The 26,048-nt window shown below is 51.7% G+C and overlaps 1 protein-coding gene across 3 annotated transcripts in view; it reads left to right on the top strand.

Moving 5' to 3' along the window:
- The window catches only part of GJC2 (gap junction protein gamma 2), a 37,538-nt gene extending 12,493 nt beyond the window's left edge, over nt 1–25,045 (top strand). For 2 of the 3 annotated variants that reach the window (XM_027743362.2, XM_027743363.2), the window contains one exon: nt 18,754–25,045. In XM_027743362.2, the coding sequence (XP_027599163.1) occupies nt 18,774–20,021 (1,248 nt within the window). In that variant the 5' untranslated portion in view covers nt 18,754–18,773 and the 3' untranslated portion in view covers nt 20,022–25,045. Of the gene's footprint in view, nt 1–14,763; nt 14,886–18,753 lie in introns of those variants that run through there. The other variant, XM_027743364.2, reaches the window with a different exon arrangement.
- Nucleotides 25,046–26,048: the final 1,003 nt, after the last annotated feature.

Raw genomic sequence — 26,048 nt, 5'->3', positions numbered from 1 at the left:
GCCCCAGCCTGGGAGGTGGCTCGTGCTGGTCTTTTAGGGGTGGGACCCGTGGCAAAATGACCAGAGCTGGGGCTGGTCCCTGCCTGGGGGCCGCTCCAGACCTCCCTCTCCTCGGCTCTCGGGGCTGCTGTGAGGTTTGGCCATGGCTGTTTGTGCCTGCAGGTCAGGGACAACTCCAGTGCCAAATGTAGGGTTTGACCTCCTGTGTCAGCCCTGAGCTGTGGGGTCAGTGGGGCGCTCCCAGTTTTATGGGATAACCTTACTCCTGGCTGTGACAGCAGAGAGGGAATGCCCTGGAAAACAGGAGGAGAGGGATTTAGCCGAGGCAGAACGGCAGCTTTCTGCAAGAAATTCCGTGTCTGCAGGTTTCATGTGCCGGCCAGGACACGTGTGGGGGTGGAGCTCGTTTATTTAATCTTCCAGGAGCGGAGCTCTCCCGGAGATCCCGAGGTGGGAGGGTGAGGAGGAAACTCTGCTCCGGGCAGCTCCCTTCTTGCAAGCTTTAGTCCCTGTCTCCCGGCTCTCGTGGCTGCAGAGCCTCCTGGCACTTTTTGAGCCGTTCCAGAGGATTTTAATAGCAAGTAGTGAGGGTGAGGTCAGATTTATAGGGAGTGCTTTTTATGGTGTTTGTGTTGGCAGGGTGGAGTTTATGCACGGTTTGAAATATTCACTGAAACCTTTTATCACCAGGGCTTAAAAACAACAGAGCGCTGATGAAAGTCCCGTGCTAATTAAGGAGAAGGGTTGATTTAGGGCTGGGGCTGCTGCAAAATGCCTGGCTTTGGGAGGTTGCTGCAGCCTGAAGTCCCCCGTGGGGAAGGAGAGATTATTTCATCCCTCAGCACAGTGGGATCCATCCAGGTTTAGGGATCCATCGTGCCAGTGAAGGTCACGTCTGGCACTGAGAGGGACAGACCGTGGTGCCTGGGGCTCCTGTCCGTGCTCACAGCCGGGCAGAGCGAGAGGATCAGCAGCTGCAAGAGGCAGCACCTTGGGAAAGCAAGCAGTTGCTTAAATGTGCTTCTTTAATTACCCAAACCAGCTCACCCCCACAGATATGGGGCAAAGCTGGTGTTAAAAACACACCCCATCACTCCTCTCCCTGTGTCTTTGTGGGATCTCAGTGGCACAAGCCAAGTTTTGGTAAAATCAGGGGCTTGGTGAGACCTGTGGGGGTTGGAGTGATTGAAACTCACGAGCATCTCACAAAAAACACCCTCCTGCTGCTCTTTTTCCACTGAAGGGCAGGATTACCCCTCTCCCAAGGTGTGAGAGTGTGAAACTTCCTCCTGTGCCAGCAGTGGGTTATCCTGAAGCATAAGGAAGGTCTTTATCCATAAGACACCTACTTTACAATCAACTCCTGATCCCTCCCTTGTGCCCACCTTCCCTCCTCCAGCATCACAGGAGAGGAGGAGAAGCAGGTGATTGAGCAGCACCTTGGTGTGGGGTGGGTGTTTTTAAGGATAGTTAAAGGTGTGAACTAGCAGGAAAGAGTTGCAGGGGGATGACACATCTTGGACAGGGTGTGGTTCTGCTCTCCTGGTTCCTGAGAGCACGTGGAGAGGTTCAGAGGGGAGAGAAGAGCTGGAAACTGAGCTGAGTCCCAGACCAGCCCTTGGAGGTCAGGCAGATCACAGAATATGGAATCCTAACATCACAGAATGGTTTTGGTTGGAAGGGACCTTGAAAATTATCCTGTTCCAATTCCCTGCCATGGGCAGGGACACCTCCCACCATCCCAGCTTGCTCCAAGACCTGTCCAACCTGGCCTTGGACACTTCCAGGGATCCAGGGGCAGCCACAGCTTCCCTGGGCAACCTGTGCCAGGGCCTCCCCACCCTCACAGGGAAGATGCTGAACTTGGTTCCAGGGAGGGTTGAACACCCCAATTTAGGTATCTAAATCCCACCCCAATGCCTTAAAACCAGTCTTGGAGGATGCCAGGAGAGATCTTTTCACTTTGAGGAGACCATGGCACATGGTCCTTCCTCCACATCACCCCACAGTTGCTCCATACCCCTGCAACCCTTTTCCTAGAAACATCTACTGGGACTCCCCTTCCAGGCAAAAGGGCATTTTATTCCAGGCCAGTTGGTTAGGAAAGATCCTGATTTGCTTTAGGCATCCTGGTAGCTGCATCCCAGTAGATATATCCTACCAGGTGTATCCTAATAGGAAGGAAGAGAGAGAAAGCCACAGGATTGGGACACATCTCTGAGCCTCCAATCTCCATCCACGAGCTGGAAAATCGAGGGAATTTGGTTCCAAGTGGTTTAGTGGAGCAGGGAGCCTTCTATTTTAGGAGGTTTCTGATATATCTTAGCCTTCAGTGCACCACACAGATTTAAAAAAGAATAAAAAAAAAAAAGACACAAAACCAATAACCCCCCACACACACACTTCTGCTACTGGCAGTGAAATTTTGGCTGACACACGTGAATCCCCATTAACCCGTGGCCCCTGTCAACGTGCTGGTACAGTAGGAGAGCCCATCCTGCTGTTATTCCTTGTCGTGGGAAGCTTCCAACAAACCAGCCAACACAAATATTTGGAGGAAAGGCAGGGGCTGCCTGGAGGGAGCCGTGGTGGGCAGGAACAGCTCCTGCCACCAGGCAGGAGGTGACATCATCCGGATTCCTTCGCCGAGGAATGCGGGATTTGGTCTTCCCTGCCGGTAATTGCTCTTCAAAAACAGACCTGCCCAGGGAAGCAGCTTTCACCCAGCCCCTTCCAGTGCACGTCCCCAGTTCCCCTTCTCTTGCCTAGATTAATGGAGGTGTTTCATGAAAGAGGATAAAATCGGTCGTTCCCCAGATCGCGGGTGAAAGCGCCTGAAATTCCAGAAGTTCGGGAGCTGGGCAGAAATCTGGCCAGGCACTGGAACTTGTGGGGGGAGTGAGGATTCCTCAGGGCAGGTGATGGGCTGTGTGTGTGGAATTCTGAGCTGCATGTGACAGAATGATGGGTGACCCCCAAGGTGACCCCGTTTCTTGGTCCTATCAAGCCCAGTGCCCACGTCAGGTGTTTTTGGATCCAGGGCTTCAGTGATGAGTGAGGTGAGTTGGACTTGATGCTCCTTGCAGATCCCTTCCAATCTGAGATACTCTCTGATTCTGTGGCTGCAGCAGATGTGCTGATGTGCAGAGCACCCTGGACAACCAGCCAACAAACACCTTGCTCAGTCCAGGGCAGGGGTTGTCCCCCCGTGCTGGGCACTGCTGAGGCCACACCTTGAATTCTGTGTCCTGTTTTGGGCCCCTCATGACAAGAAGGTCACTGAGAGGCTGGAGTGTGTGCAGGGAAGGGAATGGAGCTGGGAAGGGGCTGGAGCAGCAGGAGCTGCTGAGGGAGCTGGGGGGGCTCAGCCTGGAGAAAAGGAGGCTCAGGGGGGACCTTCTCACTCTCCACAACTTCTTGAAAGGAGGTGAGAGCCAGGGGGTTGTCGGGCTCTGCTCCCAGATAACAAGTGGAAAGGACAAGAGGAAATCACCTCAATTTGCACCAAGGGAGGTTTAGTTTGGATGTTAGGGAAAATTTCTTCATTGAAAGGGTGGTCAGGCACTGCAACAGGCTGCAGTTGTGGAGTCACCATCCCTGGAAGTGTCCAAAAAGGGTGTGGACGTGGCACTTGGGGATGTGGTTTAGTGGTGAACAGGACAGTGCTGGGGTAATGGTTGGGCTTGATGATCTCAGAGGTCTTTTCCAACCTTAATGATCCTATGATTCCATGATTAGTCTGGCAGAGCTAATTCTCCAGCAAAGCCAAAATTCCCTCTTGGCTTCTCCCCGGGGTCAAGTTTCCCCACGTCCCGTCTCCAGCCCCTCGAGCTCACAAACCCTCCACCCCCGACTCTGCACTGGCTCCAACCTCAGCAAACGCCTCTGGAAATTCATGACATCAGCATTTCCAGGGGCATCAGGGACAGCAGAGGGGTCAGTTCCTGTGGGATGGAGCCTGTTCCCCTCATTTCAATAGGTGGAACTAGGTGTAGTTCAGCCACCCCCCATTACGAGTCCAACAGGGTGATTTAGGGGTTGGAAAGGCCTGGAGTATTTTGCTCTCAGTGCCTGACAGAGGATGGCTGGCAGGAAATGAAACCACTGTGCTCCGAGGCAGGGGTGGCTTTGCTTCTCTAATTTTCCACCAGGTTTTGGAAATTCTTGGCAATTAAATAAAGAGCAGAAAAGAAGGGCTCTGGCCAAAGGAGAAATCCCACTTGGTCAGCTGGATTTTTGAAATGGGTGGAGTGAGGACTTTTTGAATGGACAGCAGGACGAGGGCTGGCCAGGGTCTGGATCTGGATCCTGAGGGTGGTGGGATGTGCAACTAGGGGTGCCAGGAGGAGGCCTGCTTCTTTTTGGGGCCAACCATAGGGGTGGACACAAAGTGGAGCCTGGGATCGTGGCAGGGAGATGCCCTGACAGTTCATCAGGGCAGAGGAGGCACATCTAAGGAGGCAACAATGCAGCTGGCTGGGGTCAAGTCCCACATGGGACAGGGTGGCAGTGCCATGGGAGAGACCCTCATGGCATGTCCTGGGCCTGGTTTGGATATTATCTCCCAGCAGGCAAGTCCCTTCCTTCACCATGTCTTGTCCACCCTCCATCACAGGGCTGTGTGTGGTGCTGCTGATCAGGGCTCATGGTTTGCAGGACTCTTACTGCTCCAGAGAAGGTAAAAACACATCTTCCTTGTGCTCTTGCCTTTGGAAGAGGTGGGAATAGGGGTCTCCTGCTCATTTCTGCCTGGAGACACCCTGGAAACAGCAGAGAGTTGGCTGAGCAGCACCAACACAAGCTCCAGAGGAGCTGCAGCGCTGCAGAACATAATTTGGGGGTTTGGTTCATGTTCCTTAACTTGTTGCTTCTTAACATTTCTCAGAAGCACAGATGGTGGTGTGGTTTCTTAATTATTTGTGTCTGGAGGGTAAAGGGAGGATGGCTTGGAGAGGAAGGGAGGGAAAGAACCGGAGATGGAAAGAGTGAACTTTCAAGAAAAGCCTCCCACCACTTCATCTTCCTTCCTCAGCTTCTGGTAACGGCTGAGCTCAGTCAGGGTAACTAATTGCAGCTTTTCACCCCAGAAAATTCTCCAGGGGTTTCCTGGAATACCAGAATGTGGTGGGCTGGGTGTCCAGCCAGTGACCACCACAGCAGAGAGGACGGACCTCAGCTGAGCAGCAGCAAACTTAGATGTGTCCCAAAAAGCTGGCTGAGGCCAGAGCCCCTGACTTGGCATTTCTAAGGGTGAATTTACCACAAAGTGAAGGAGAATCAGGGCTTTTTTCTTAAATATCCTCTTTCCACAGGATTTTCCATGTCTTTTTTAGCTTAGCAGAGGAAGCTGAACCAGCTCTGGGCTGACAGACAGTGTGGAAGAAATGTGAGCGAGAGACTGGGAGCCTGGGAAGGGCCTTTCTGCAAATCATGGGGGGATTTTAGTATTATTGTGAATTAAACCATGGCTGTAACATCCTCCGTGTCCCATCCCCAGCCTCACAGTGGAGCTTCAGGCATCCCTGCTTGGGAACTATCTGAAAACACGAGGCCTGGTGGTGCCAGGGGTACCTGCCCTGGCAGCAGGAGCCCCTCCAAATCCCCAGGGTGGTGGAGGGTTTGGTGTGAGCAGGGCAGGACTCACCTGAGCTGCTCATTTCTCTAGGAAAACCTGCACCTGGCACTCTCCTGGGAACATCCCTGCCTTCAGGACCAACCACTTGGATGAGCAAAGAGAGAGGAACCTCCCCTCGCTGCCCTCCTGTCTCGGGGTATGGATCAGCCCCAAGCTCTGCTGGCTCAGTCCCACAGCCACGAGCTGTGTCACAGGCAGGGAAGGGCTGTCCACCTCCTCCTCCCACATCCTCCTTCCTTCCCCTTCCGCCTCAACGAGCTCATTCATGACCAAACCTCGGCGGGAAGGACGCGGGGAGAGGGATCGGCGCTGGCCGAGGGAGGTTGTGGGCCCGGAGGGACTCAGTCCTTGTTTTCACAGCTGGATTCTGTATTATCCTTTCTTCTCTCCAGCTTTTTATGGCTGCTCGTTCCCTGGAGCAGCCTGTTGGGAAGCAGACTGTGTGCTCATGTGGGAGCACAACCTGCTGCTGCTTCAGGAGGGGCAGCGAGCGGGGCCGTTCACCTCAGGACTGGGGACCTTTTTTGGTCAGGATGAGGAGCAATGGCCATAAACTAAACCACAAGAGGTTCCACCTCAACGTGAGGGAGAACTTCTTTACATTGAGGGTGGCAGAGCCCTGGAACAGCTGCCCAGGGAGGGCGTGGAGTCTCCCTCTCTGGAGACATCCCAAACGCACCTGGGCACGTTCCCGTTTCATCTGCTCCAGGTGACCCTGCTTTGGGAGGAGGTTGGATGGGATGATCTCCAGAGGCCCCTTCCAACCCTAAGGAATGTGTGATTCTGACTCTGTGACCTGCACAGAGTCATTAAGGATTCAGGCTCTAAGGGATCGTGCATTCCTGCAGGGGGGCCACATGATGGATCCTGTCTGGGGAGGGGGAAATGCTACAGGGAGGAAGGTGCCATCCCATAATGGTCCTCTGAGGGTGCCCAGACCTCCTGGCTGTGGGGTAGCAGGGACACAACCAGTGTGGGGTAGGTTTTGGTGGGGGCTGAGGTAGGGTTTGGTGCTGTGATGTAGGGTTTGGTGGTACTGGTATAGGTTTGGTGCTGTTAGAGGGTTTGGGGGTGCTGGTGTAGGGTTTAGTGGTGCTGGTATAGGGTTTGGGGGTGTGGTGAAGGGTTTGGTGGTGCTGGTATGGGTTTGGTGCTGTTAGAGGGTTTGGGGGTGCTGGTGTAGGTTTTTGTGGTGCTGCCATTGGTTTGGTGGTACTGGAGTAGATTTTGGTGGTGCTGGTGTAGGTTTTGGTGGTTCTGCTGTAGGGTTTGGCATTGCTGGTGTGGGTTTTGGTGGTGCTGGTGTAGCTTTGGCAGTGGTGGTGTAGTTTGGGTGATGTGGTGTAGGTATTGGTGGTACTGGTGTGGGGTTTGGTGGTGCTGGTTCAGGTTTGATGGTGCCTGTCTGGGGTTTAATGGTGTGGTGTAGGGTTTGGTGGTGCTTGTCTAGGATTTGGTGGTATGGTGTAGGATTTAATGGTGTGGTGTAGGGTTTAATGGTGTGGTGCAGGGTTTGGTGGTGCAGTGTAGGGTTTAATGGTGTGGTGGAGGGTTTGGTGGTGCCGTTGTAGGGTTTGGTGATGTGGTATAGGGTTTAGTGGTATGATGGAGGGTTTAATGGTGTGGTGGAGGGTTTGGTGGTGCCAATGAAGGGTTTGGACAGTTGGTTGCCCAGCCTGGCAGACAGGCAGGTCTGTGCCCATGCCCAGAGTGGTGGAGGGCGTGCAGAAGGTGCTGCCAGTGCCCCACTGGAAGCCCGAGGGCTCGGACCTCCAGCACTGACATCTCAGAGCCAACCTTTGCTTCCAGCATGGCCCAGGGCCAGGTGGGACTGGCTCCAATCCCACCTGGCTGCCAGCCTGGGGGCACCTGTTCCACCTCAGTATCTCCAGAGGGGACGGAGGGACACTGATCCCACCCCCTCCAGCCCTGCATGCTTTGGGGATGAGGAGACACGTGGTCTCCCTTCTTGGCACGGGGCACCCGGTGGCTCCAGAGGTGAGGCAGGAGCTGTGACCTCTCCAGCGTCAGCAGGGGGGGGGCCCACCTATGTAAACACATCCAGGAAGGCTCCCATCCCTTTCCCAGCCCGTGCTCCCTTTGGATCAGACCGTCCAGGCTCCGCTGATGCTCCGTCCCAGGACTCCAGGAAGGTACCGTGTCCCTCACCCAGGCACTGCTCCGGGCACTCCTCCCTCATCCTCCTCTTTTCTGCGTGAAAATACGGCTCTGTAATTAAATCTGTGCGTAATCACCTACGGGGTAATTTATTAGTGGTTTTTACAGTTAATAGTTACTGGTGATGATGGTGTATGGGAATATTTGGGTGAGCAGGCTGGGAGTATCCCTGCTGGTGCTGGGATCCCTGCCAGAAGGATAGGAAAGCACTTGGAGTAATAATGGTTTTTTTATTTTCCTTTATTTTCTGTTTTCTCTGTTATCTAAGAACAGTTGGCAAGAGCACATCCCGCCCTTTTGCTTCCTCATTTATCCCGTTCGAGTCTCTCTCTTTTCCCTTTTAATTATGTTTAGGTCTAATTAATAATGGGGAGGTGGGCCATAAAGAGACATCTCAATCTCTGGAACCTTTGCTCTGGCATTTGCTTTCTTGTCTTCATAGAATCATGGAATGGTTTGGGTTGGGAGGGACCTTAAAGCTCATCCAGTTCCAACCCCTTCCATGGGCAGGGACACCTTCCACTGTCCCAGGTTGCTCCAAGCCCTGTCCAACCTGGAACTCCTCCAGGGGTGGGGAGTGACAACCTCTCTGGGCAACTTCTTGCTGTCTTCAGTGTCCTTTTGAAGTTGATGTTGGATTTTTTGCAGAGGGGTCTGGTGTCCAGGGCTGAGCTCAGGAGGGTGTTTGGGTGATTTGGGGTGGCAGCTCTGCAGCAGAGTTTATCTGGGACAGGGATGGGTTCCTGTGGTGGAGGGAGGGTTTGGCAGCTGTCCCCAGCCCTTGTCCCCATTTGCACAACACTCGGATCATGGAACAGCCTCACTCTTATGGCTCCATCTGACCTGGCAAGTCAGAGGCTTCTCCAAAGCCAAAATATTGGGAAACAGATGTCCCAGGAATAAATGTTGGGATTCTCAGAGAGGCTTGGTGTTTTGCATACCACGGGCCAGATAAGATTTTGTCTTATCTTCCAAGTTCTGCTGCCTGAGCTCAGGTCCTGCAAGCAGAGCACTTTCCAAAGTGCTGGATGGTGGGATTGGGACACCAGAGGAAGGTCACAAGGATGATCAGAGGGATGGAGCACCTCTCCTATGAGAAAGGGCTGAGAGAACTGGGATTGTTCAGCCTGGAGAAAAGAAGGCTTCAGGGAGACCTTAGAGCCCCTCCCAGTGCCCAGCGGGACTCCAAGAGAGTGGGAGAGGGACTTTGGAGTGACAGGACAAGGGGGAATGTCTTTAAAATGACAGAGGACAAGGTTAAATCAGATATTGGGATGAAATTCTTCCCTGTGAGGGTGGGGAGGCCCTGGCACAGGTTGCCCAGAGAAGCTGTGGCTGCCCCTGGATCCCTGGAAGTGTCCAAGGCCAGGTTGGAGCAACCTGGGCTAGTGGAAGGTATCCCTGATTAATTAAAATCGTTCCCCTTGTCCTGTCACAATCTGCCCATATAAAATATAAAATATAAAATATCCCTCTCCCTCTTTTCTAAGCCTCCTTTAGGCCCTGCAAGAGGCTCTCAGCTCTCCCTGGAGCCTTCTCTTCTCCAGGTGAACCCCCCCAGCTCTCCCAGCCTGGCTCCAGAGCAGAGGGGCTCCAGCCCTTGGAGCATCCCCGTGGCCTCCTCTGGACCTGCTCCAGCAGCTCCACATCCTTCTTGTGCTTTGTTTGTGTGGATGCAGAGGACACAACTGCTCCACCTCCACTTTGGGGGGTTGCTGCCTTTACCCTCAAGCTCTGTCTAAGGCCTTTCTGGCTGCTCCCACCCCCCCTTCCCTCCTCCTGCACTGACATTGGGAATATGGTTTTCATGCAGCTGAAAAATAGGGGAAAATGTTCCTTTTATCCGCTTGGCAACAGTCAGGGACCTCACCCAGCAGGTCCTGAATGGAGCCCAGAAGCCGTGGCTGAGCTTCCAACCTCTCCTGCCCCCTTTTCCTGGGGCTCTTCCAAGCTCCCTCCCCACACACCATCTCTGCCTATCCACAGGTGTTAGGGAAAAAGGGAAAAAAAAAACCCAAAACAACCAACCCACACCTTTCTGGAACGGCCAAAACCGTGTCTGTTTGCCCTTTTTTTTCCAGCACTCTCCAACATTTCCCATGCACCCTGACCTTTTTCCTCTGCCCCTGCCTGCATTAAGGCACCTCTGCTGGGTGAACTGTGGATGGAGGAATGTCCACGTGGAGCAGGGAGGGAGGAGACGACGTGCCGTGACCTTTGCACGGGGACGGATTTCCCCTGATTTCTAATTGAATTTATTATTTTATTTTATTTTATTTTTTTGTCGCTCTTTTTGTACGAGTTCAGGAAAGTCTGGAGCAAGTCAAGCCTGGCTTGGCTTCACAGGCTGGAAAGTTTATTGCTTCCTGTTATGAGAGCTCAGGGAGCCAGGATGGGTTTGCAGGAGGAAGGTGGGCAGCGCTAACGCCGGGGGTGACCCCGACGGGCGGGGTTGGACATGGCCTTTCATTCCCATCCCTCCTCCAGCTACTTCAGGAAAGGGAAGCAAATACAGAAGGGGAATGATTGCACCGTTTGACCCCTGGCTATTGAGGCAGAATATTTTCTTTGGAGCAGGAATAGACACGGGGGAAAAAAGTGCTATAGAAGGGCTTTGCTGAGCCACGTCCTGGGGCTCCCCGTGAGTCCCTTCTTGACACCTCTCAGGGCCTCCCCTGTGTTATCTCACCACCCTGGAAAACTTCAGCAGAAAGGTTCCCCTCTGAAAAAAAAAAAAAAAAAAGGTGTTTTTTCTCCACACTGAAATTTATCTCAGGAATGTGTCCATCACAGCGAAATTTGCAGCTGGGAAGGGCTGGAATAAATCCCTTCTGCTCTCCAGCCCAGGTTTAAATGCTTCCTCTGTTTTTTTGTACTTTGGAATTTAGATCTTATTGGTTTTAACCATATCAGATGAAGTTTTTGGTCGTTTTCGAAGTGAAGTGCTTTTACCTATCAGCCAGTGATATCCAAAGGAAACCTTTCCCTGTTTTCCAGCAGAAATGTTATTCTTTCTGCTAACAGCATTGGCTTTTTGCTCCAGGCAGAAACCAATGCAAACTTCACAGAAATTCCATGTTCTGACCCGTCTTCTGGGCTAACTGAGGCACAACCATGGCCCAAATTTCATGGAAATTCCGAGTTTACATTTGCAGAGTGGACAGAAGAAAACAGCTTTCACCTCGTGCCCAAACAGCCTTTATTAAGCAGCCAAAATCCCCACAGGCTTTGGAAAAATGTGTGAGATCAGATTTTCTCTTGCAAAGAGCCAGAGACCAACCACATCATCCTGATCCAGATCAAAACCTTCCTGGGTTCATCCAAAGATCAACCTGAGGGTGAGTAGGAAGAGCCCTTGTCTCTCTGTCACCCAGATGACACGTTTGCACTGGGATTGTTGTCACCTCTGTCCTGAAAGGTCCTCACAGAGGTCTGTGATGGAGCAGATTTTAGCAACAGCCCCTGGCACAGCTTTTTCTGCTGCCTGTGAATTGGGTTTTTAGGAGAGTTAAAGTTTTGGCTGAGTTCTGGGGATGGGAACCCTGATTAGTCCCAAGTCTTGGAGAACCCCCAGAGCTCTGTGTGAAGGAGGAAGAGATGTTTTCCTGCGTTAAGTTGGGAGTGTGGTGGGATGGAAAGGGAGCCTGGAAGTCCTTGGCTGGCATGGCTGAGTTGAACAGCACTGGGGCCATTCCCATCTGCTCCCTCCTGTCTCTTCTCTACAGCTCCTGGGCAGATCCCTGGGACATCCAGGTTTGGAACTACAGGATCTTTAAGGTTCCCCCCAGTCCAAACCATTCTGGTGTTCTCTGCAGGTTTACCTGGTTCTGTCAACCAAGGACTGCCTGGGAATGAGCCACTACAAATGTCAAATAAATAACACAGTTCAGTGAACTTTAAGGCTGTGTAAAAGATCACAGTATTTTCCAAGTCCAGTATTCCTTTTTTAGCAGGTCCTTTGCCATACTTTCCCTCACAAAGTGGATGGCACCCACAGCCACCAAGGGTGAGGATTTGTCCTGCATCCCACTTCTGAGTGTCAGGGAGAAAAGGTTAGAGAAGTTAATCCAAGAGGAAAAGATAAGATTTAAAATAAGAGTTCCTTCAGCATTTGCCCTCGCTTGAGGTGCTCAAGCATTTTTGCTTCTCAGGCATGAAATTCTGTCATCTCAAAATCCCAATTTCCAACAAGGTAAAACCTGACATTCTTAATTTATTTCAGTTTTGTGACATTTATCCCAAGTCAGTGATGCTGCTTCCTGGGTCATGTTTTAAAAAAACAGGCTTATCATTTGCAAAATGTGTCTTCATTTCATTCAGCTTAAAAACTTGAACAAATAAATTTCCAGAAGGGGAAAATCAGAGAAGAAAATGAGCTGTCAGCACAACCCAGTGCAGAGCTTTGGAGGTTTGTGCTCAGAGTGGACAATTATGGTCCCTGCTCAGCACTGACGCAGCAGGGAGATGTTACACCAGGTCTCATTATCATTTGTGACAGCACTTATTTATTTCAATGGGACATTTAAATAAATATGTATAGATCCCTGCTCTGAAACACAAACGGTGCCTGGGGGAGAGGTGACCTGCAGAGGTGACTCCCAGCAGCAGCAGCCGGAATTATACAAGGCTTCATCACATCTTTTCCCCTCTGTCTCCTCTCTTTCATTCCCCTTTTCTCGATGCCAAGCATTAAATTGAGGGCATGGGATGCTGCAGGGGCGGGTTTTCCCTGTACATTCATTTCTGGCTCTGCCTCCAGCCTTCTGCCTCCTTCCCTGGGTGATGCTTTGGTGGTGGGAACCACTCAGTCCCTGCCACTGGGGTGGCTGGAGAGGCTGGGCCTCAGCTGGAGCAGGAGCAGATGTTGCCTGGCTTGCCTGGAGCACAGATGCCCCCAAAAAACTTCCACCAGGCAGCAACTGCTGCGTTTGTAAATAAACCCACGCGGTCGGAAAGCAAAGGGCCTGGAAAATCTGTGTGACCCACGGGACCGGGACCACGCCGAGCTGCCTTTTTATCTCTGAGCTGCTGCCTGAAGTCCTGCAGAGCCTGGAAGTTGTTCTCAGCTGGTTATTTTTAAATAACTAATAATACTTCCCCACAGCTCCGTCCTGCACCGGCTGGAGCGGGCGGGAGTTTCAGCACAGCTCTTTGATGGGAATGAGACCTTGGTGGCCGCCCCTCGGGTCCGATGGATCTCACAGGGCTGGTTTTTTAGGAGGTGGTGGGACATGTGCTGGAAGCTGTGGGGTCCCTCCTTGTGGGGGATGCACCCAAAGACCATCCAGTGGCCCCTTTGGAGGTGACCACGAGGTGACCCCCACCACACTGCGCCCAGACGTGAAGGACCATGAGGGGAAGGAGATCCCTGGAGGCCAAAGCCAACCCCAGCAACACGCAGGGATAATGTGGCCTCAGCCTGTGCATGTTTTCACTCTCTCAAAGGGATCCCAGTGGGAGATCTCCAGGGAGGCTGGGGGTTTTTGGAGATCTCCAGCCCTGGTGCTCTCCTCTGAAACCAGCTCCCTCTCTCCTTTGAGAGTGCAGGTTGTTGCTGTGCCGTGTGCTGCAGTTGAAGCATGAAGCCAGGGTTGTGATAAATCGTGATAATTTAACTCCTTATTTCCCCAAAATGCCTCCCAAAACTTGGTTTCCCTGGTGTGGCTTATTCCCACAAGGATGTGGTTTCCCCTGCACCTGACTTAGCTGACAGGGCTTTTCCACTTGCCCCTCTCAGATGACTAACTCCAAGCAGTGAATTAACTTACCACTGTGTATGAGTAATTAATATATAATGTATCACTGTTGGTGAGTAATTAGTTTATGACTTATAACCCTTGAGGGCTGTTGGTTCCAGATCCTCCAGTGAGCAGGAATTACCCTCCACGTCTGTTCAAGCTCTTTGGGAAACCAGAGGTCTGACAGCAGGATGAATATCCTGCTTTGTCAGGACCAGGGATGAAAGTTCCTGATAAACCATGTGGTTCCCAACCTTCCCCTTAAATGAAATGCATCTAAACATCTTCCTGTGCTTTGTTCCCTCAGGGACTGGATCTGATCCTTTCCATGCCTTGGCTGCTGCTGTGGCTTCCTTCTCCATCCCTTGGATGGACCTTCTGCCTTGACTCCCCATTTCCACCTCAGCAGACACCCAGAGCCCTGCCCCTGCTGGGATGGCAATGCCAAAGCTCCCCACGGATGGGGCAGGGATGAGAGGTGCTCCTTGGAGCACCAGGATGGAGGTTTTCTTCTTGAAAACCACCTGGCTTAGGCTTCCCGTGCACTCCCATCCTACTTCTTGCTAATCATTGCTCCTGCAAAGAAGCCGGAAAGCCTCAGTGTGTGCTCAGACCCCCTTCCCCTTCCAGGGACAGCCTTGCCTGGGGGAGCAGCAAAGCAGGAGCTCCAGGGCAGGTTTTCCTGCTAGCGAGCCTTCCCTTTTTTTTTTTTTCTTTTTTTTGTTTGTTTGTTTGTTTGTTTGTTTGTTTGTTTGTTTTTTGGTTTTTTGTGTTTTTGTTTGGTTTTTTGGGTTTTGTTTTTGTTTTTTTGTTTGTTTTTGTTTTTGTTATTTTTTCGCCCCCAACAGCCAAGGAACCTTTGCCAAAGCGTGTTTTCCACATGTTCCCTATTAGTCACGCTCTCTGTCTTACAAATCTGTTACCAGCGCCACAAGCCGATGCTATTAATTTACTTCCAACCGAGCTCCAGAGCTCGGCGGCGGAATTTCCAGGCAGCGTTCCTAAAGCCAGCCCCGGCGGCTTGTTTGGATTTAAAACCGATGCCCCCCTCTCTTCTCCCCCCGGTGTTATTTATCCAGCGCCTTCCCTCCTTCTCCTCCCGAGGCTTGGCGAGTTGGGAAGCGCCGGGAGCCGCGGTGGGGTCGTGCCCGGGGGTCGGGCAGGACCTGCCGGCGGGGGATGCCACAGAGGCGGGGTCTGACAGCAACATTAAATACTTCCCTGGAGCTGCTCTTTCCAGCCGCTGGGGCGGGGCTGGACCGAGGCAGCGGGAGTTTTTCGGGGGCAAGGCACGGGAATGTCGGTGGAGCCACCGCGGGAAGCACCATGTCTCTGTAAGTAGATTTTTTTTTTCCCCCCCCCTCTCCCCATTGTTTTCCACGCGGTTTGAGCAACCGTGCAGAAAGGAAAGGCGTCCAGCTAGCGCTGGGTAATTTCTTTTCTCCCTTTGGTTTAATTTAAACTCAGGTTTTAAAAGTTTTTTTTTCCCGGGTCTAATAGTTGTGCCTGTGATTGTGTAGAGGGGATCAGCAGGTTTTTGGGAATTCACTGTGATGAGAATGTGGAGCCAAAGTCTCATTCCTGTACCTGGCTACACATGATTTTGACTACTTTAGTTGTTTCGGGTGGTTTGAGCAGTCCGGTTCCTGCTGTGCCGCTGTCTTGGAGTGCAACTTGTGCCCTGTGTGTCACCTAATCTGGAGGTGACCTGTGAAGATGGATGATTGAATGAATGGATTTCAAAGCCAGAGGGACGATGGGTCATTTCTTTGGTAGATAATGAGCTTCATGAATCACCTAATCCAATCCATCTACCTGCTGCAGATCCACACAGGTTTGGGGTTTTTTCCCCAGACTGTGTAACTTTCCCCGCTGCATGAAGGAATTAGATCTCGTGGAAAGATGTAAAAATCCATTTTCTGTGCTTTTCTGGTTGGCACTGTGAAGAGAAAAGACAGTCTTTTTCCTGGTAGCATCCTATCCATCAGCACTGAGAACAAATCTTTCCTTGGAAGCTTGTTTGCCATATGATTGATCCCAGATTATCACGGTGCACTAACCCCCACTCGAGCAATTAAAGGCGTCGGAATCTCTTAGTGTGGTCTTTGTAGCCAGTGAGCCATAAAAAGCACTGGAAGTTCAACTGAACTGATTGTAGGAGGGGTTTTAACTTGTTTTCTTCAGCTCCTGCTCTCAGATCCGATGCCAGGAGGGTGGGTGGGCACACAGGAGTGTGACATCCAGGTGTGATCCCACGCAGAGGGGTCCCAGGGGCACAGGAACAGCTCGTGGCTGCTTCCTGCAGATGTTCCTGCAGATCCAGATGTGCACAGAGGGCTGAGCTGCAGTGTCAGTGGGCAGGACCAGCACCTCGAGCTGGTGGCTGGTGGCCAGAGATGTTCTTCCCAAAGTAACAACCCTCCACTTGTGTTATCTACCAATTTCTTTCCTTTTCCTTGGCTCAGGAGGTTTGGGAGCTGTCAGGGTCTCCTTTCTAAAACAGTGTCTCCCAGAGGAGACAGCGGGTGCTTTGCTAACAACCAGTTCAAAACTTGAATATTTACTCCAAAAGCCATCACTACGTCGGTCAGACCCTCCCAGCCCCATCAAACAGCTGCTGGGAGGTGAGTTGGAGCTTTGAGAATCGTGTCTGTGAGTAACAGTCCCCAAATGGTAAATTATCCTCGGTGTAAACCTCGGAAACCCTTTAGGTGAGCCCTGAATTTTGAATGAACTGCTCTACAGGACATTAGAAGTGCATCTTTAGGGACAATTTGGGGCTTGCAGTTATTTGGGGATGCAAGTGGGAGCTGGTGGGGGCTGAGCAGGTGAAGCTGATGTGTCCTCAAGCCTCGGGCAGACCCGGCTGTCCCACACCCAGCAGGGTCTTCCCTTCCCAGCCCCCCAGTCAGCTGGAGCCTGGCTGAGTGCCTGGATTAATCCTACAAATGCCCCATTTCACCCATATTTGCATGTGAACACAACAAGGGAAAGGTTAAAGACACTTCAGGATGTACCCACTGCAAAGAAGCAAAAAGAGGCACTCAAAGGGGATATTTTTTCCCATTTCACCCCCCCCCCCGAATAAACCCAAATTCCTCATTAAATATCTCCACGGGGGTTGCTTTCCACATTCACCTGCACAGTGTTTCTATGCTGACCGTTGGGTCCAAGGCATCACTTTTGGGGCAGGAGGTGGGGATTCTGGTCCCGGCAGCTTTGGGGGCTGTTGTTCTTCACCAGGCAAGTTGAGGGCAGAGAGGAGAACTTCCCCAACCTTTCTCCTTGCTTATTACCCAGAAGTTCTCCCTGCCTCAGTTTCTCCAGCTGCAGGACAGGAACAACACCATCTGCAGAGCTCCCACAGGCCCGGCCCGGCGTGTGAAGACTCGGGGGTTTGGGTTCGCAGGGGATTCGTTTGATCTGGAAATAGCAGGGTTAGAAAATTCCATCTGCTGCTCTCGAGAGCCCTCGACAGCACAGGAATTTCGCTGCATCTCGAGGCTGGGACGGTGCTGCCTCCTGGGGCAAACCAGCCCTGCTTGGCTCCTGTCCTAAAGCAAAGCCACATTCCAGGAAGGCTTGGTGTGGAGAACAGAGCAAGGCACGTTTCCCTTCCCGCTCCCGTGTGGGGCTGTGCCTGTGGCTGCTCCCACGCTGTGCCTGGCACAGGCAGCGGGATCAAAGCCTGGATTTGGACCATGGAAACCCCATAATTTTGTGTCTCCAGTGGTGCAAAGCCAAGTTGGGACCTTGCTCTTGTCTCGTGGCATCATCAAGCCAGGGTGGACGGGGCTTGGAGCAACCTGGTCTAGTTGAAGGTGTCCCTGCCCAGGGCAGGGGCTTGGAACTACATGATCTTTAAAATCCCTTCCAATCCAAAAAATTATAGGATTCTGTGGTTCTGTGATCGTTTCCCCACCTTAGATCTTCATCCTCACTCAGCCATGCTCACCCAGCATGGAGGGTTAGGTTTGATGTCAACACTCTTTCCACACATGGACAACAGCCCCTTCTCTTCCCTCTCTCTTCTCTCTCTCTTTTCTCCTTCCAGTGCTCTCTAGGTCTGTGATATTTTCCCTGTCACTCTCACCTCCAGGCATCTGTCAGGGCTGTGCCAGTCAAGCAGTAAAAAGCCTCCTGTCTTTAGTGATGCCTGGAGTCACCCAAGGAGCTTGGGCTGAGGTCCCACTGCAAGTTAAGCTAAACACAGAATGGTTATTACAAGCTCTTCCTCCCCAGCTGTCCAGGTCTTCTAATAAATACACGGGTTTCTCTTGAAAGCTTTTTCAAGGTTTATTTTTGAAACAATCTGCATTTGATTAAAGTTTTGTTTTGTTTTGTTTTTTCAAAAGGGACTTAAAAGGGCCATCGGCCTGTAAACATAAATATTCCCATTCTTTCACTGATTCTTTGCATTTTTCTGGGTTTGCTAATGAAGGGTATTGCAGCAGTGCAAGTCTCTGTGATATGGGCAGCACCCTCTGCTCCTGCTTTCAGCTCAGGCCCTTGAACCCATGTTGTGCGAGTGAGTTTATCCCACAGAATCATTTAGGTTGGAAAAGAAATATTTCTTTCTTGGTTGTATTTTCCTCCTGTAAAACCTTTTGCCAAAATATCTTGGTTTTTTCTCACTAAATTAAAAGAACTTCCCTTGGAGAAGAGCGTGTGACTCTTTGTCCAGAGGCTAATTTGAGGTTATAGGAAACCAAAGGGCCTTTTAAAAAGTCTTTAATAAAATGTAACCTCTCTGGGCAGCTTATGGCTTAAAATCTGGAGTGGAACACTGCCCCTGGTGCAAACTGAGGCAGTTTCCTCTTGTCCTTTCCACTTGTTATCTGGGAGAAGAGCCCGACCCCCATCTTGCTCCCCGCTCCTCTCAGGGAGTTGTAGGGAGGGAGAAGGTCCCCCCTGAGCCTCCTTTTCTCCAGGCTGAGCCCCCCCAGCTCCCTCAGCTGCTCCTGGTGCTCCAGCCCCTTCCCAGCTCCATTCCCTTCCCTGCACACGCTCCAGCCCCTCCATGTCTTTCTTGTCATGAGGGGCCCAAAACTGCCCCCAGGATTTGAGGTGTGGCCTCAGCAGTGCCCAGTACAGGAGGGGGACAATCCCTGCCCTGCTCCTTCTGGCCGCCCCGTGGCTGACACAAGATGTGACCTCACAAAACTGTGATTTTTATTCCCCCCCCCCCCCCTTTTCCTGCAGGTTATAACTGAGTAGCCCTTATGACCAACATGAGCTGGAGCTTCCTCACCCGCCTGCTAGAAGAGATTCACAATCACTCCACCTTCGTGGGGAAGGTCTGGCTCACCGTGCTCATCGTGTTCCGCATCGTCCTGACCGCGGTGGGGGGCGAGTCCATCTACTCCGATGAGCAGAGCAAGTTCACCTGCAACACGAAGCAGCCGGGCTGCGACAACGTCTGCTACGACGCCTTCGCGCCGCTGTCGCACGTCCGGTTCTGGGTCTTCCAGATCATCGTGATCTCCACCCCTTCCGTCATGTACCTGGGCTACGCCATCCACAGGATCGCCCGCTCGGCCGAGGAGGAGAAGAAGTTCAAGGGGTTCAAGAAGAAGAAGCAGTTTGCCCTGAACTGGCAGGCCGTGCGCAACATGGAGGACGCGATGGAGGCCGACGAGGAGGAGCCCATGATCTCGGACGACGCGGCGGAGCACGAGAAGGCCAAAGCCAAGCCCAAGTGCAAGGAGCCGCAGAAGCACGACGGGAGGAGGCGCATCCAGCAGGAGGGACTGATGAAGATCTACGTCTTCCAGCTGCTCACCAGGGCTTCCTTCGAGGTTTGCTTTTTGATAGGGCAGTATTTGCTCTACGGCTTTGAGGTGGAGGCGTATTACGTCTGCAACAGGGTGCCCTGCCCTCACACCGTGGACTGCTTTGTGTCCCGGCCGACGGAGAAGACCATCTTCCTCCTGGTGATGTACGTGGTGAGCTGCCTGTGCCTGCTGCTGAACATGTGTGAGATGTTCCACCTGGGCTTCGGGACCATCCGCGACGCCATCCGCAACCGGAAAATCAACAGCTTCAGGCAGCCGCCCTACAACTACGCCTACCCAAAGAACATCTCCTGCCCCCCCGAGTACAACCTGGTGGTGAAGTCGGAGAAGTCCACCAAGATCCCCAACAGCCTGATGGCCCACGAGCAGAACTTGGCCAACGTGGCCCAGGAGCAGCAGTGCACCAGCCCGGACGAGAACCTCCCGGCGGATTTGTCCACCCTTCACAAGCACCTGCGGGTGGCCCAGGAGCAGTTGGACATCGCGTTCCAGAGCTACAGCAGCACCCAGGCCAACACCCAGCCCTCCAGGACCAGCAGTCCCGCCTCGGGGGGCACGGTGGTGGAGCAGAACAGGGCCAACACCGCCCAGGAGAAACAAGGTGCTAAACCCAAGGCCTCCTTGGAGAAGGGGAGCTCCAGCAGTAAGGATGGGAAGACGTCTGTGTGGATATAACTTTGTGGAAGAGGTGAGGGGGCAGCATAAGTGGGGGGGTTTATTTTGGTTTGTCTCTGGTTTTTGGCGTTACCTTGCGTTCGTTTCGCTGGGCACAGGCACAGTTTTTGTGTGGAAGTCGAGAGAGAGAGAAGGAATTTCAGACCAGTTTAGTGCTGTCTTCCAAGGTGTTAACAAAAGACATTTCTTCCCTGTTTCCAACGTGTTCTCCAGCTGGGAACCTCCAGTGAGTAACAGCAACCCCCCTGCACCTCCCACCCCTTCGGCCACCACCGGAGCCCCCAGCAGGGACGGACAATGCGCTGTGGTGGGACGTGGAGCTGCTGGTGGCTCAGGAGGGAGGTCAGGCTGGCACGAGCAGCCGCCCTCCTGCACGACAAGGCTTGAGGGCTGCAGGTCAGGTGGCATTTAATTACTAAATACCCTTAATCGAATTAATTTCCGATCCCCTGATATGAGGACAACTGACATATTGCACGGACCTTCACGACACGGCGTCCTGCCTGGATTGGCGGGTGCTCTTGCAGGGCATCATGAAGACGTTGTTGTTGGATGCTGCAAGCCAGGGGCTGGCACCCACATCAGGTTATGGGGCGGGAACACGGCGACTGTCTCACTCAGAGAGCCCTAAGAACAGCCCAGCACTGAAGGTTTCATCTTTTATTCCTCTGCATCGAAGCAAAAAGCAGATCTGCTCCAACCCTCCGGAGCAGGAGCGAGCAGTGACACTGCATCCTACTGGTGCCTGTGTAGCCCTTGCTACAGATGTGATGGGAATCCTTGCAGTTACAGAGGTTTTTTTTAACAAACTGCTGCTTCACATCATCAGAAAGTGCCTTTATGCAACCAGGAAAACAAAAAGCGTAGAGGGTTTAGGCTTCTTTATTTGCTGAGTTTAAGTAGAGGTCGGCAAATTTGGTTTTTCTGATTAATCAAGGAAGATCTCAGTTGGCAAATCTGGGGTTTTTTTGATGAATCAAGGAAGATCTCTGGTGGTAAGTTTGTTTTTCTGATGAATCAAACCCTTATAAATAGTGGCAGAAGGCAGATCTATGCATAGTGTGTCTATGGTGTGTGTGTGTGTACCTGTACGTATATATACAGACACATATGAACATGTGTGTGTGTGAATAGACATAGAGAGATATATGTAAATGTAATATCAACCCTCTGGTCATTTTACAGCCTTCCACCTCCCCTGGGAAAACCCAGCTGCTCCAGGGCTGGGGCTGATCTCATCCTGGAGCAATTGTTGGGCTTTCAGCCTCCAGCCTCACCTGGGCCATGGGGAGCTTTCCCACACTTCCTTGAGGGGCTTTGCAGGAGATCTGGCTTCGGTGGGGACAGGACCAGGATGGCAGCAGAAGTTTTTCCTCAGTTTATGGGGCGTTTTTTTCAGCTTGGCTTGTTTTTAGGGTGGTTTTTCTGCACTTGCAGTACTCTGGGGGCATGTTGAAAGCTGCTGAGCTCCAAGGCTCCTCCTGGTGCTGAGATGTGCTTTGTCAGGGTGGTTTCATCCCACGTCTCCTGCACAGCTCTGGGGCTGTGGCTTTTTTCCCCTACAGAAAGAAAAGCTCATCACTGAGAGCACAGGGAGCATCTCCTGCCAAGTGGCAGAGGCTGGAGCTGCCCAACTCTACCAGAGAGAGTCTGATCTCTGAGATGTTCCCAAGATACCTGTGGTTTGGCAGATGCTCTCACAAACTCCCAATAATCCCATGGCTGATTCCTCACCATGGAGAACCCAAATAGGCAGAGCCTTCAAGATCAAGCCTAACACAAAAGAAGTCAATCCTCCCTAACACAGCACTGTCCCTGTGCTGAGCTGCTCCCTCAGGGCTGTGCCAGCCACCCAAAGTCACATCCGGGTCCCTGGACCAGTACTTTTTTCTCCATTGGATTTACAGGATTTCTTCCTGGGCATCACTATCATGTCCTTGAGATCAGTCCCTGAAAGCCTTGAGGATGCCTGTTGTGTCCAGGCCCTTTGGCCGTTCTGGGGAACAGGCAGAAAATTTGGATATGCCCTTCATCTCCTGGGAACCTCAGCTGAGCTGCTCTATGCCTTTAGAGAACAAAAAGTGGAATTAAAAAGGAAGCAAAGAAACACCCTACAAGGTATCCAGCTGCAAATAGTCAGTGTGGCTTTGTGTAACAGCCTGGGGAAGACTTCCAGGCTTGTTCCTGGTCCTGCTGAAGGCATTGGTAAAATGCCTGGAATGCTGTTTGCTCTCGCTGCTGGAGATCTTCCCCTCCAAAATGCATCGAGAAGGAGGATCAGCACATCCCCCCAGCCATGGCAGTAGCACACGTCCATCCCTTTCTGCTGGGAATTTTGCAGGAAAGGCTCAGAAAGGTCACACCACGGTGGTGGGGAGACAAACATATCCAACTGTGCTGTTTGTCCTTGTGTTCTCTCCTGGCTGGGGGTGTGCTGGGCAGAGCAGGAGAGGCTGGATGCTGACAGGGCTGCTGTCCCCTGTCCTAAATGCCTGCACGTCCACAGCCCAGGCTGCTGGGAAGGAGAGAGAGGTGCTCCTGGGTGGAAATCTCTCCCTAGTCATTCCAGGGCACAAGGTTGTCCTCCACATCAGTGTGACTTCTCTTTTATTCCCAGCCCTGTGTCCCATGGGAAGCAGTGTGTATTTAAAGTCACGATCCCAAAGGAATGATGGAAGCTCTGAGGAGATCCATGGTTGGATGCTGCCTGGGTTCTTCTGATTCCTTTTGGATGAGCAGCCCTGGGTAAACTCGTCCTTCCCACACAACGCTGGGAAGTGCTGCCCTGTGCAGGAATCTGGATTTTGGATTTGTCCTGCCCATACCAGTGACATCTCCCTGAGCCCCAGATGTGACCTGAGCATTTCCCAGTGACTCAGATGTTCCCCTCAGCTCCTGCTGACCTGCAGGTTCACCACTGAGTCACCAAGGGATGGGAATGTGCATCCCTTGCTCTTCCTTCAGGAAACAATCCTGGCAAATGTCTCACTGTGGGGAAAGCAGGGCACAGATTTTAAGCCAAAAAACCCCAAACCTGGTCACAGAGACCTGATCAACTCATCAAACCCACTCTTACAGGGCAGGTTTACCTGCCTCAGTGATACAGGGGGTCAGTGCCTGATGGGAGGAGATTCCAGGGCTTTGTGGCTGCAGGTTCAGAGACACTTGGAGCAGCAGGGTTAGAAAAGGACCATGGATCTTCTTGCCAACTTGCCACCATCAAATGACTCCTTAATGGGTAACATGAACCCTCGTCACTGCAACCCCTGGTGTCTCCTCCCCTCAGCAATGGAGAATGTCTCATGCTTTTAACATCTGCATATTTTGGGTGTTTGAAGATTGTTTCCATCCTCAAATCTGCTTTAAGCCAAACAATTCCAGCCTCATCAGCCTTTCTCCAAGGGCTGTTTTTCTAGTGTGGTTTTCCCTGGTGTCTTTGAACCAACAGCAGCCATTCCACATCTTCCCAGTGGTGTGGCAGTGCCAGTCCTGGGGCCACCTTCCCTCTCCTCTCCACGCATCCCTCTGCCACCCTGGTCCTCCCCAAAACCCCATCCTCTGCAGGCATGGGGATTGCTCCCCTCTCCAGATGTGGTTGTACTTTTGGGACCCTCCTGCCCTCCTTCAAACTGCTTTTTTTACTGTCCCACCACAGTCCTGGGGTTCTGGGTGACCTGTGGGTCCTGCAGCGGGTTCACAGCCCCCTCCCTGCTGGTGTCACCAGCACACTGAACACTCACACGCAGTTTTCCATGGGCAGAGTCAATAATTGCAGTATTGATGAGTGCCAGAGCCAGGGCAGACTGTTGGGTGATCAATACACCCCCCTTGCTTAGGGACACAGGGTACCCATTCCCTGCACCCTCCCTCCAGCCAGCCCCGCTCATCTGCCAGCCCCGAGGTGCTTCCCTGCATAACATCCCTTCCAACACTGCTTTCCCGTGTTTTCCAAGTGTTTTGGCAGGGATTGAAGCACGAGGGCACATTCCCAGCAGGAGTGCTCCTGTGTCATGAGCTGTCTGGGAGAGATGCAGAGTTTCCTACAGGTCCCAGCCAGCCTGGAGGGCACCACTGGCTCCTCTGAGCCTGGGGAGGAGGGATCCCAGTTCTCCCAGATCCCATCTGAGCCAGCACAAGTCAGACAGCCCTAGAAACAGAAAAGATTATTATTATTATTATTATTTTTATTACTCTGTATACTGCGTTGCTCACTTTCCCCCTTCCTCCTCCACTCAGTGACCTCTAAATCCTTTAGGATATTGCCTCTTCCCACTGAGTCACTGCCACGAAGGCATTAATGACTCTGCAGGAATGACTTCTTTTGGGGGAGGAGCAACTTTTATCGTGTCAGCTGGGGAAGGAAAAGGACAGACAGGAAAATATGCATAACCACGAGCAAAATCCCCATCAGAATCATTCCAAACCCAACCAGCAGCTCAAGGAATTTCAGTTAAACCACAGAGCATCAGCCATGGAAGAAATGCCAATAGTACAATTAATGCTTTGCTTTCCTTTTTTACAGTTTGCAGTGTTGTTCACACACGAGGCAGGTTTGGCTCTGCAGCTGAACTAATTGTAAATGTTGACTCTCTTGCTAAACTTGGTCAGATGAAGTGCCCACACTTATATTTCTCTTCTTACCATTCAGGGCCAGGAATGTCCCAAGTAAAAGCCAGATTACCTTCTTGCTTGCATTGCATTCCACTGGGAAATACTTGAACTTAACTCAAGGCCATAACCAGTCTGTGCTGTTACAAAGCGTCTGGGATTGTTATTTTTATTGTTGTTGTTGTTATTTTTTTTTATTATTATTATTATGTACTAACTGTATTTGTACTAGAAACTTTTGGAGTATGAGGTTGAATCTGTAAGTATTTTTCAGTGTAAATGTTATTACATCTTGGACTGTAGTTAGAATATTAAACACTGGTCAAAGGAGAAGGAGACATCAGTCCAGCTCTTCAACTGGTTGTTCCACATCCATTACTAATAATATGGAATAAAACTTACATTTTGTTACATTATGTAAAGCGTGTGATGTTTCCTTGAGCAGGGCTCTCGAGTGCTGGGAAGAAGTTGTTCTCAATCCATTATTTGCCTGTTTTAGCCATGGAGGAGCTCTTTTTTTCCCCCGATATGGCTATAAATCATTGCAAAATAGTTTTGCCTTAAGAAGCAGTTGACCTTCTAGTTGTTTGGGATGCGTTGTCTCCCTGATGAATCACTGCCTGCAGTTCCTTCAGGCACGGAGCTCAAACTGCTGAGGGAAGCCTGCGCTCCCAAAAGCAAGAAAACTTGGGAGAATCTGGGAGAAACTGATGATTCAGGCTGAGCAAACGATGGGAAAGCACTTGTGAGAGAGCCTGACTTTCCACACAGGCTCGGTCTTTGCTCTTCCCGTTAAATCACGGGCACGTCCACGCGCAACCCCTGTCCAAAAAGTCTTCAGGAAAAAAATTTCCGGACACAAACATGCATTTTCTTCCTGTTTTTGTTCCTGTTTCTCTGGAATTTGAGCTGTGTTGACAAATTCTTTGGTGTGAGCAGGATGTGGTTCCACCAAGGGAGAGAAGAGCCAAGGCCAGGCTGGATGAGGCATGGAGAAATCTGGTGTAGGGAAAAGTGTCCCTGCCCATGGCAGGGGGTTGGAACTGGATGATCTCTAAAGCCCCTTCCAAGCCAAACCATTCTGTGATTCTGAGAGCAGGATCCTCTGACAGGCCCACGGGGGGGGGGTCAATAGTCAGAAGCATTTTAGGCTAAAACGCCACAAATAAAGGAGACCTTTGCTAAAGAACAAGGTGTCCTCCAAACCAGGGAAATGCCAACAACAAGGTTACCTTCATCCTCAATCCCATTAACATGGAATCATTAGGGCTGGAAAAGCCCTCTAAGATCACTGATTTCAACCACTAACCCAGCACTGCCAGATCCACCACTAAACCATGTCCCCAGGCACCACATCCACATGTTTTTTAAACATTTCCAGGGATGGTGGTTCCACCACTTCCCTGGGCAGCCTGATCC

Source organism: Pipra filicauda, unplaced genomic scaffold (genome assembly GCF_003945595.2).
Source record: "Pipra filicauda isolate LSUMZ 115617 unplaced genomic scaffold, ASM394559v2 scaffold269_size1075953_pilon, whole genome shotgun sequence".
In the NCBI taxonomy this organism is placed as follows: domain Eukaryota; kingdom Metazoa; phylum Chordata; class Aves; order Passeriformes; family Pipridae; genus Pipra; species Pipra filicauda.
Note: the sequence above shows the minus strand (reverse complement) of the source record. Positions and strands in the feature narration are given on the sequence as shown.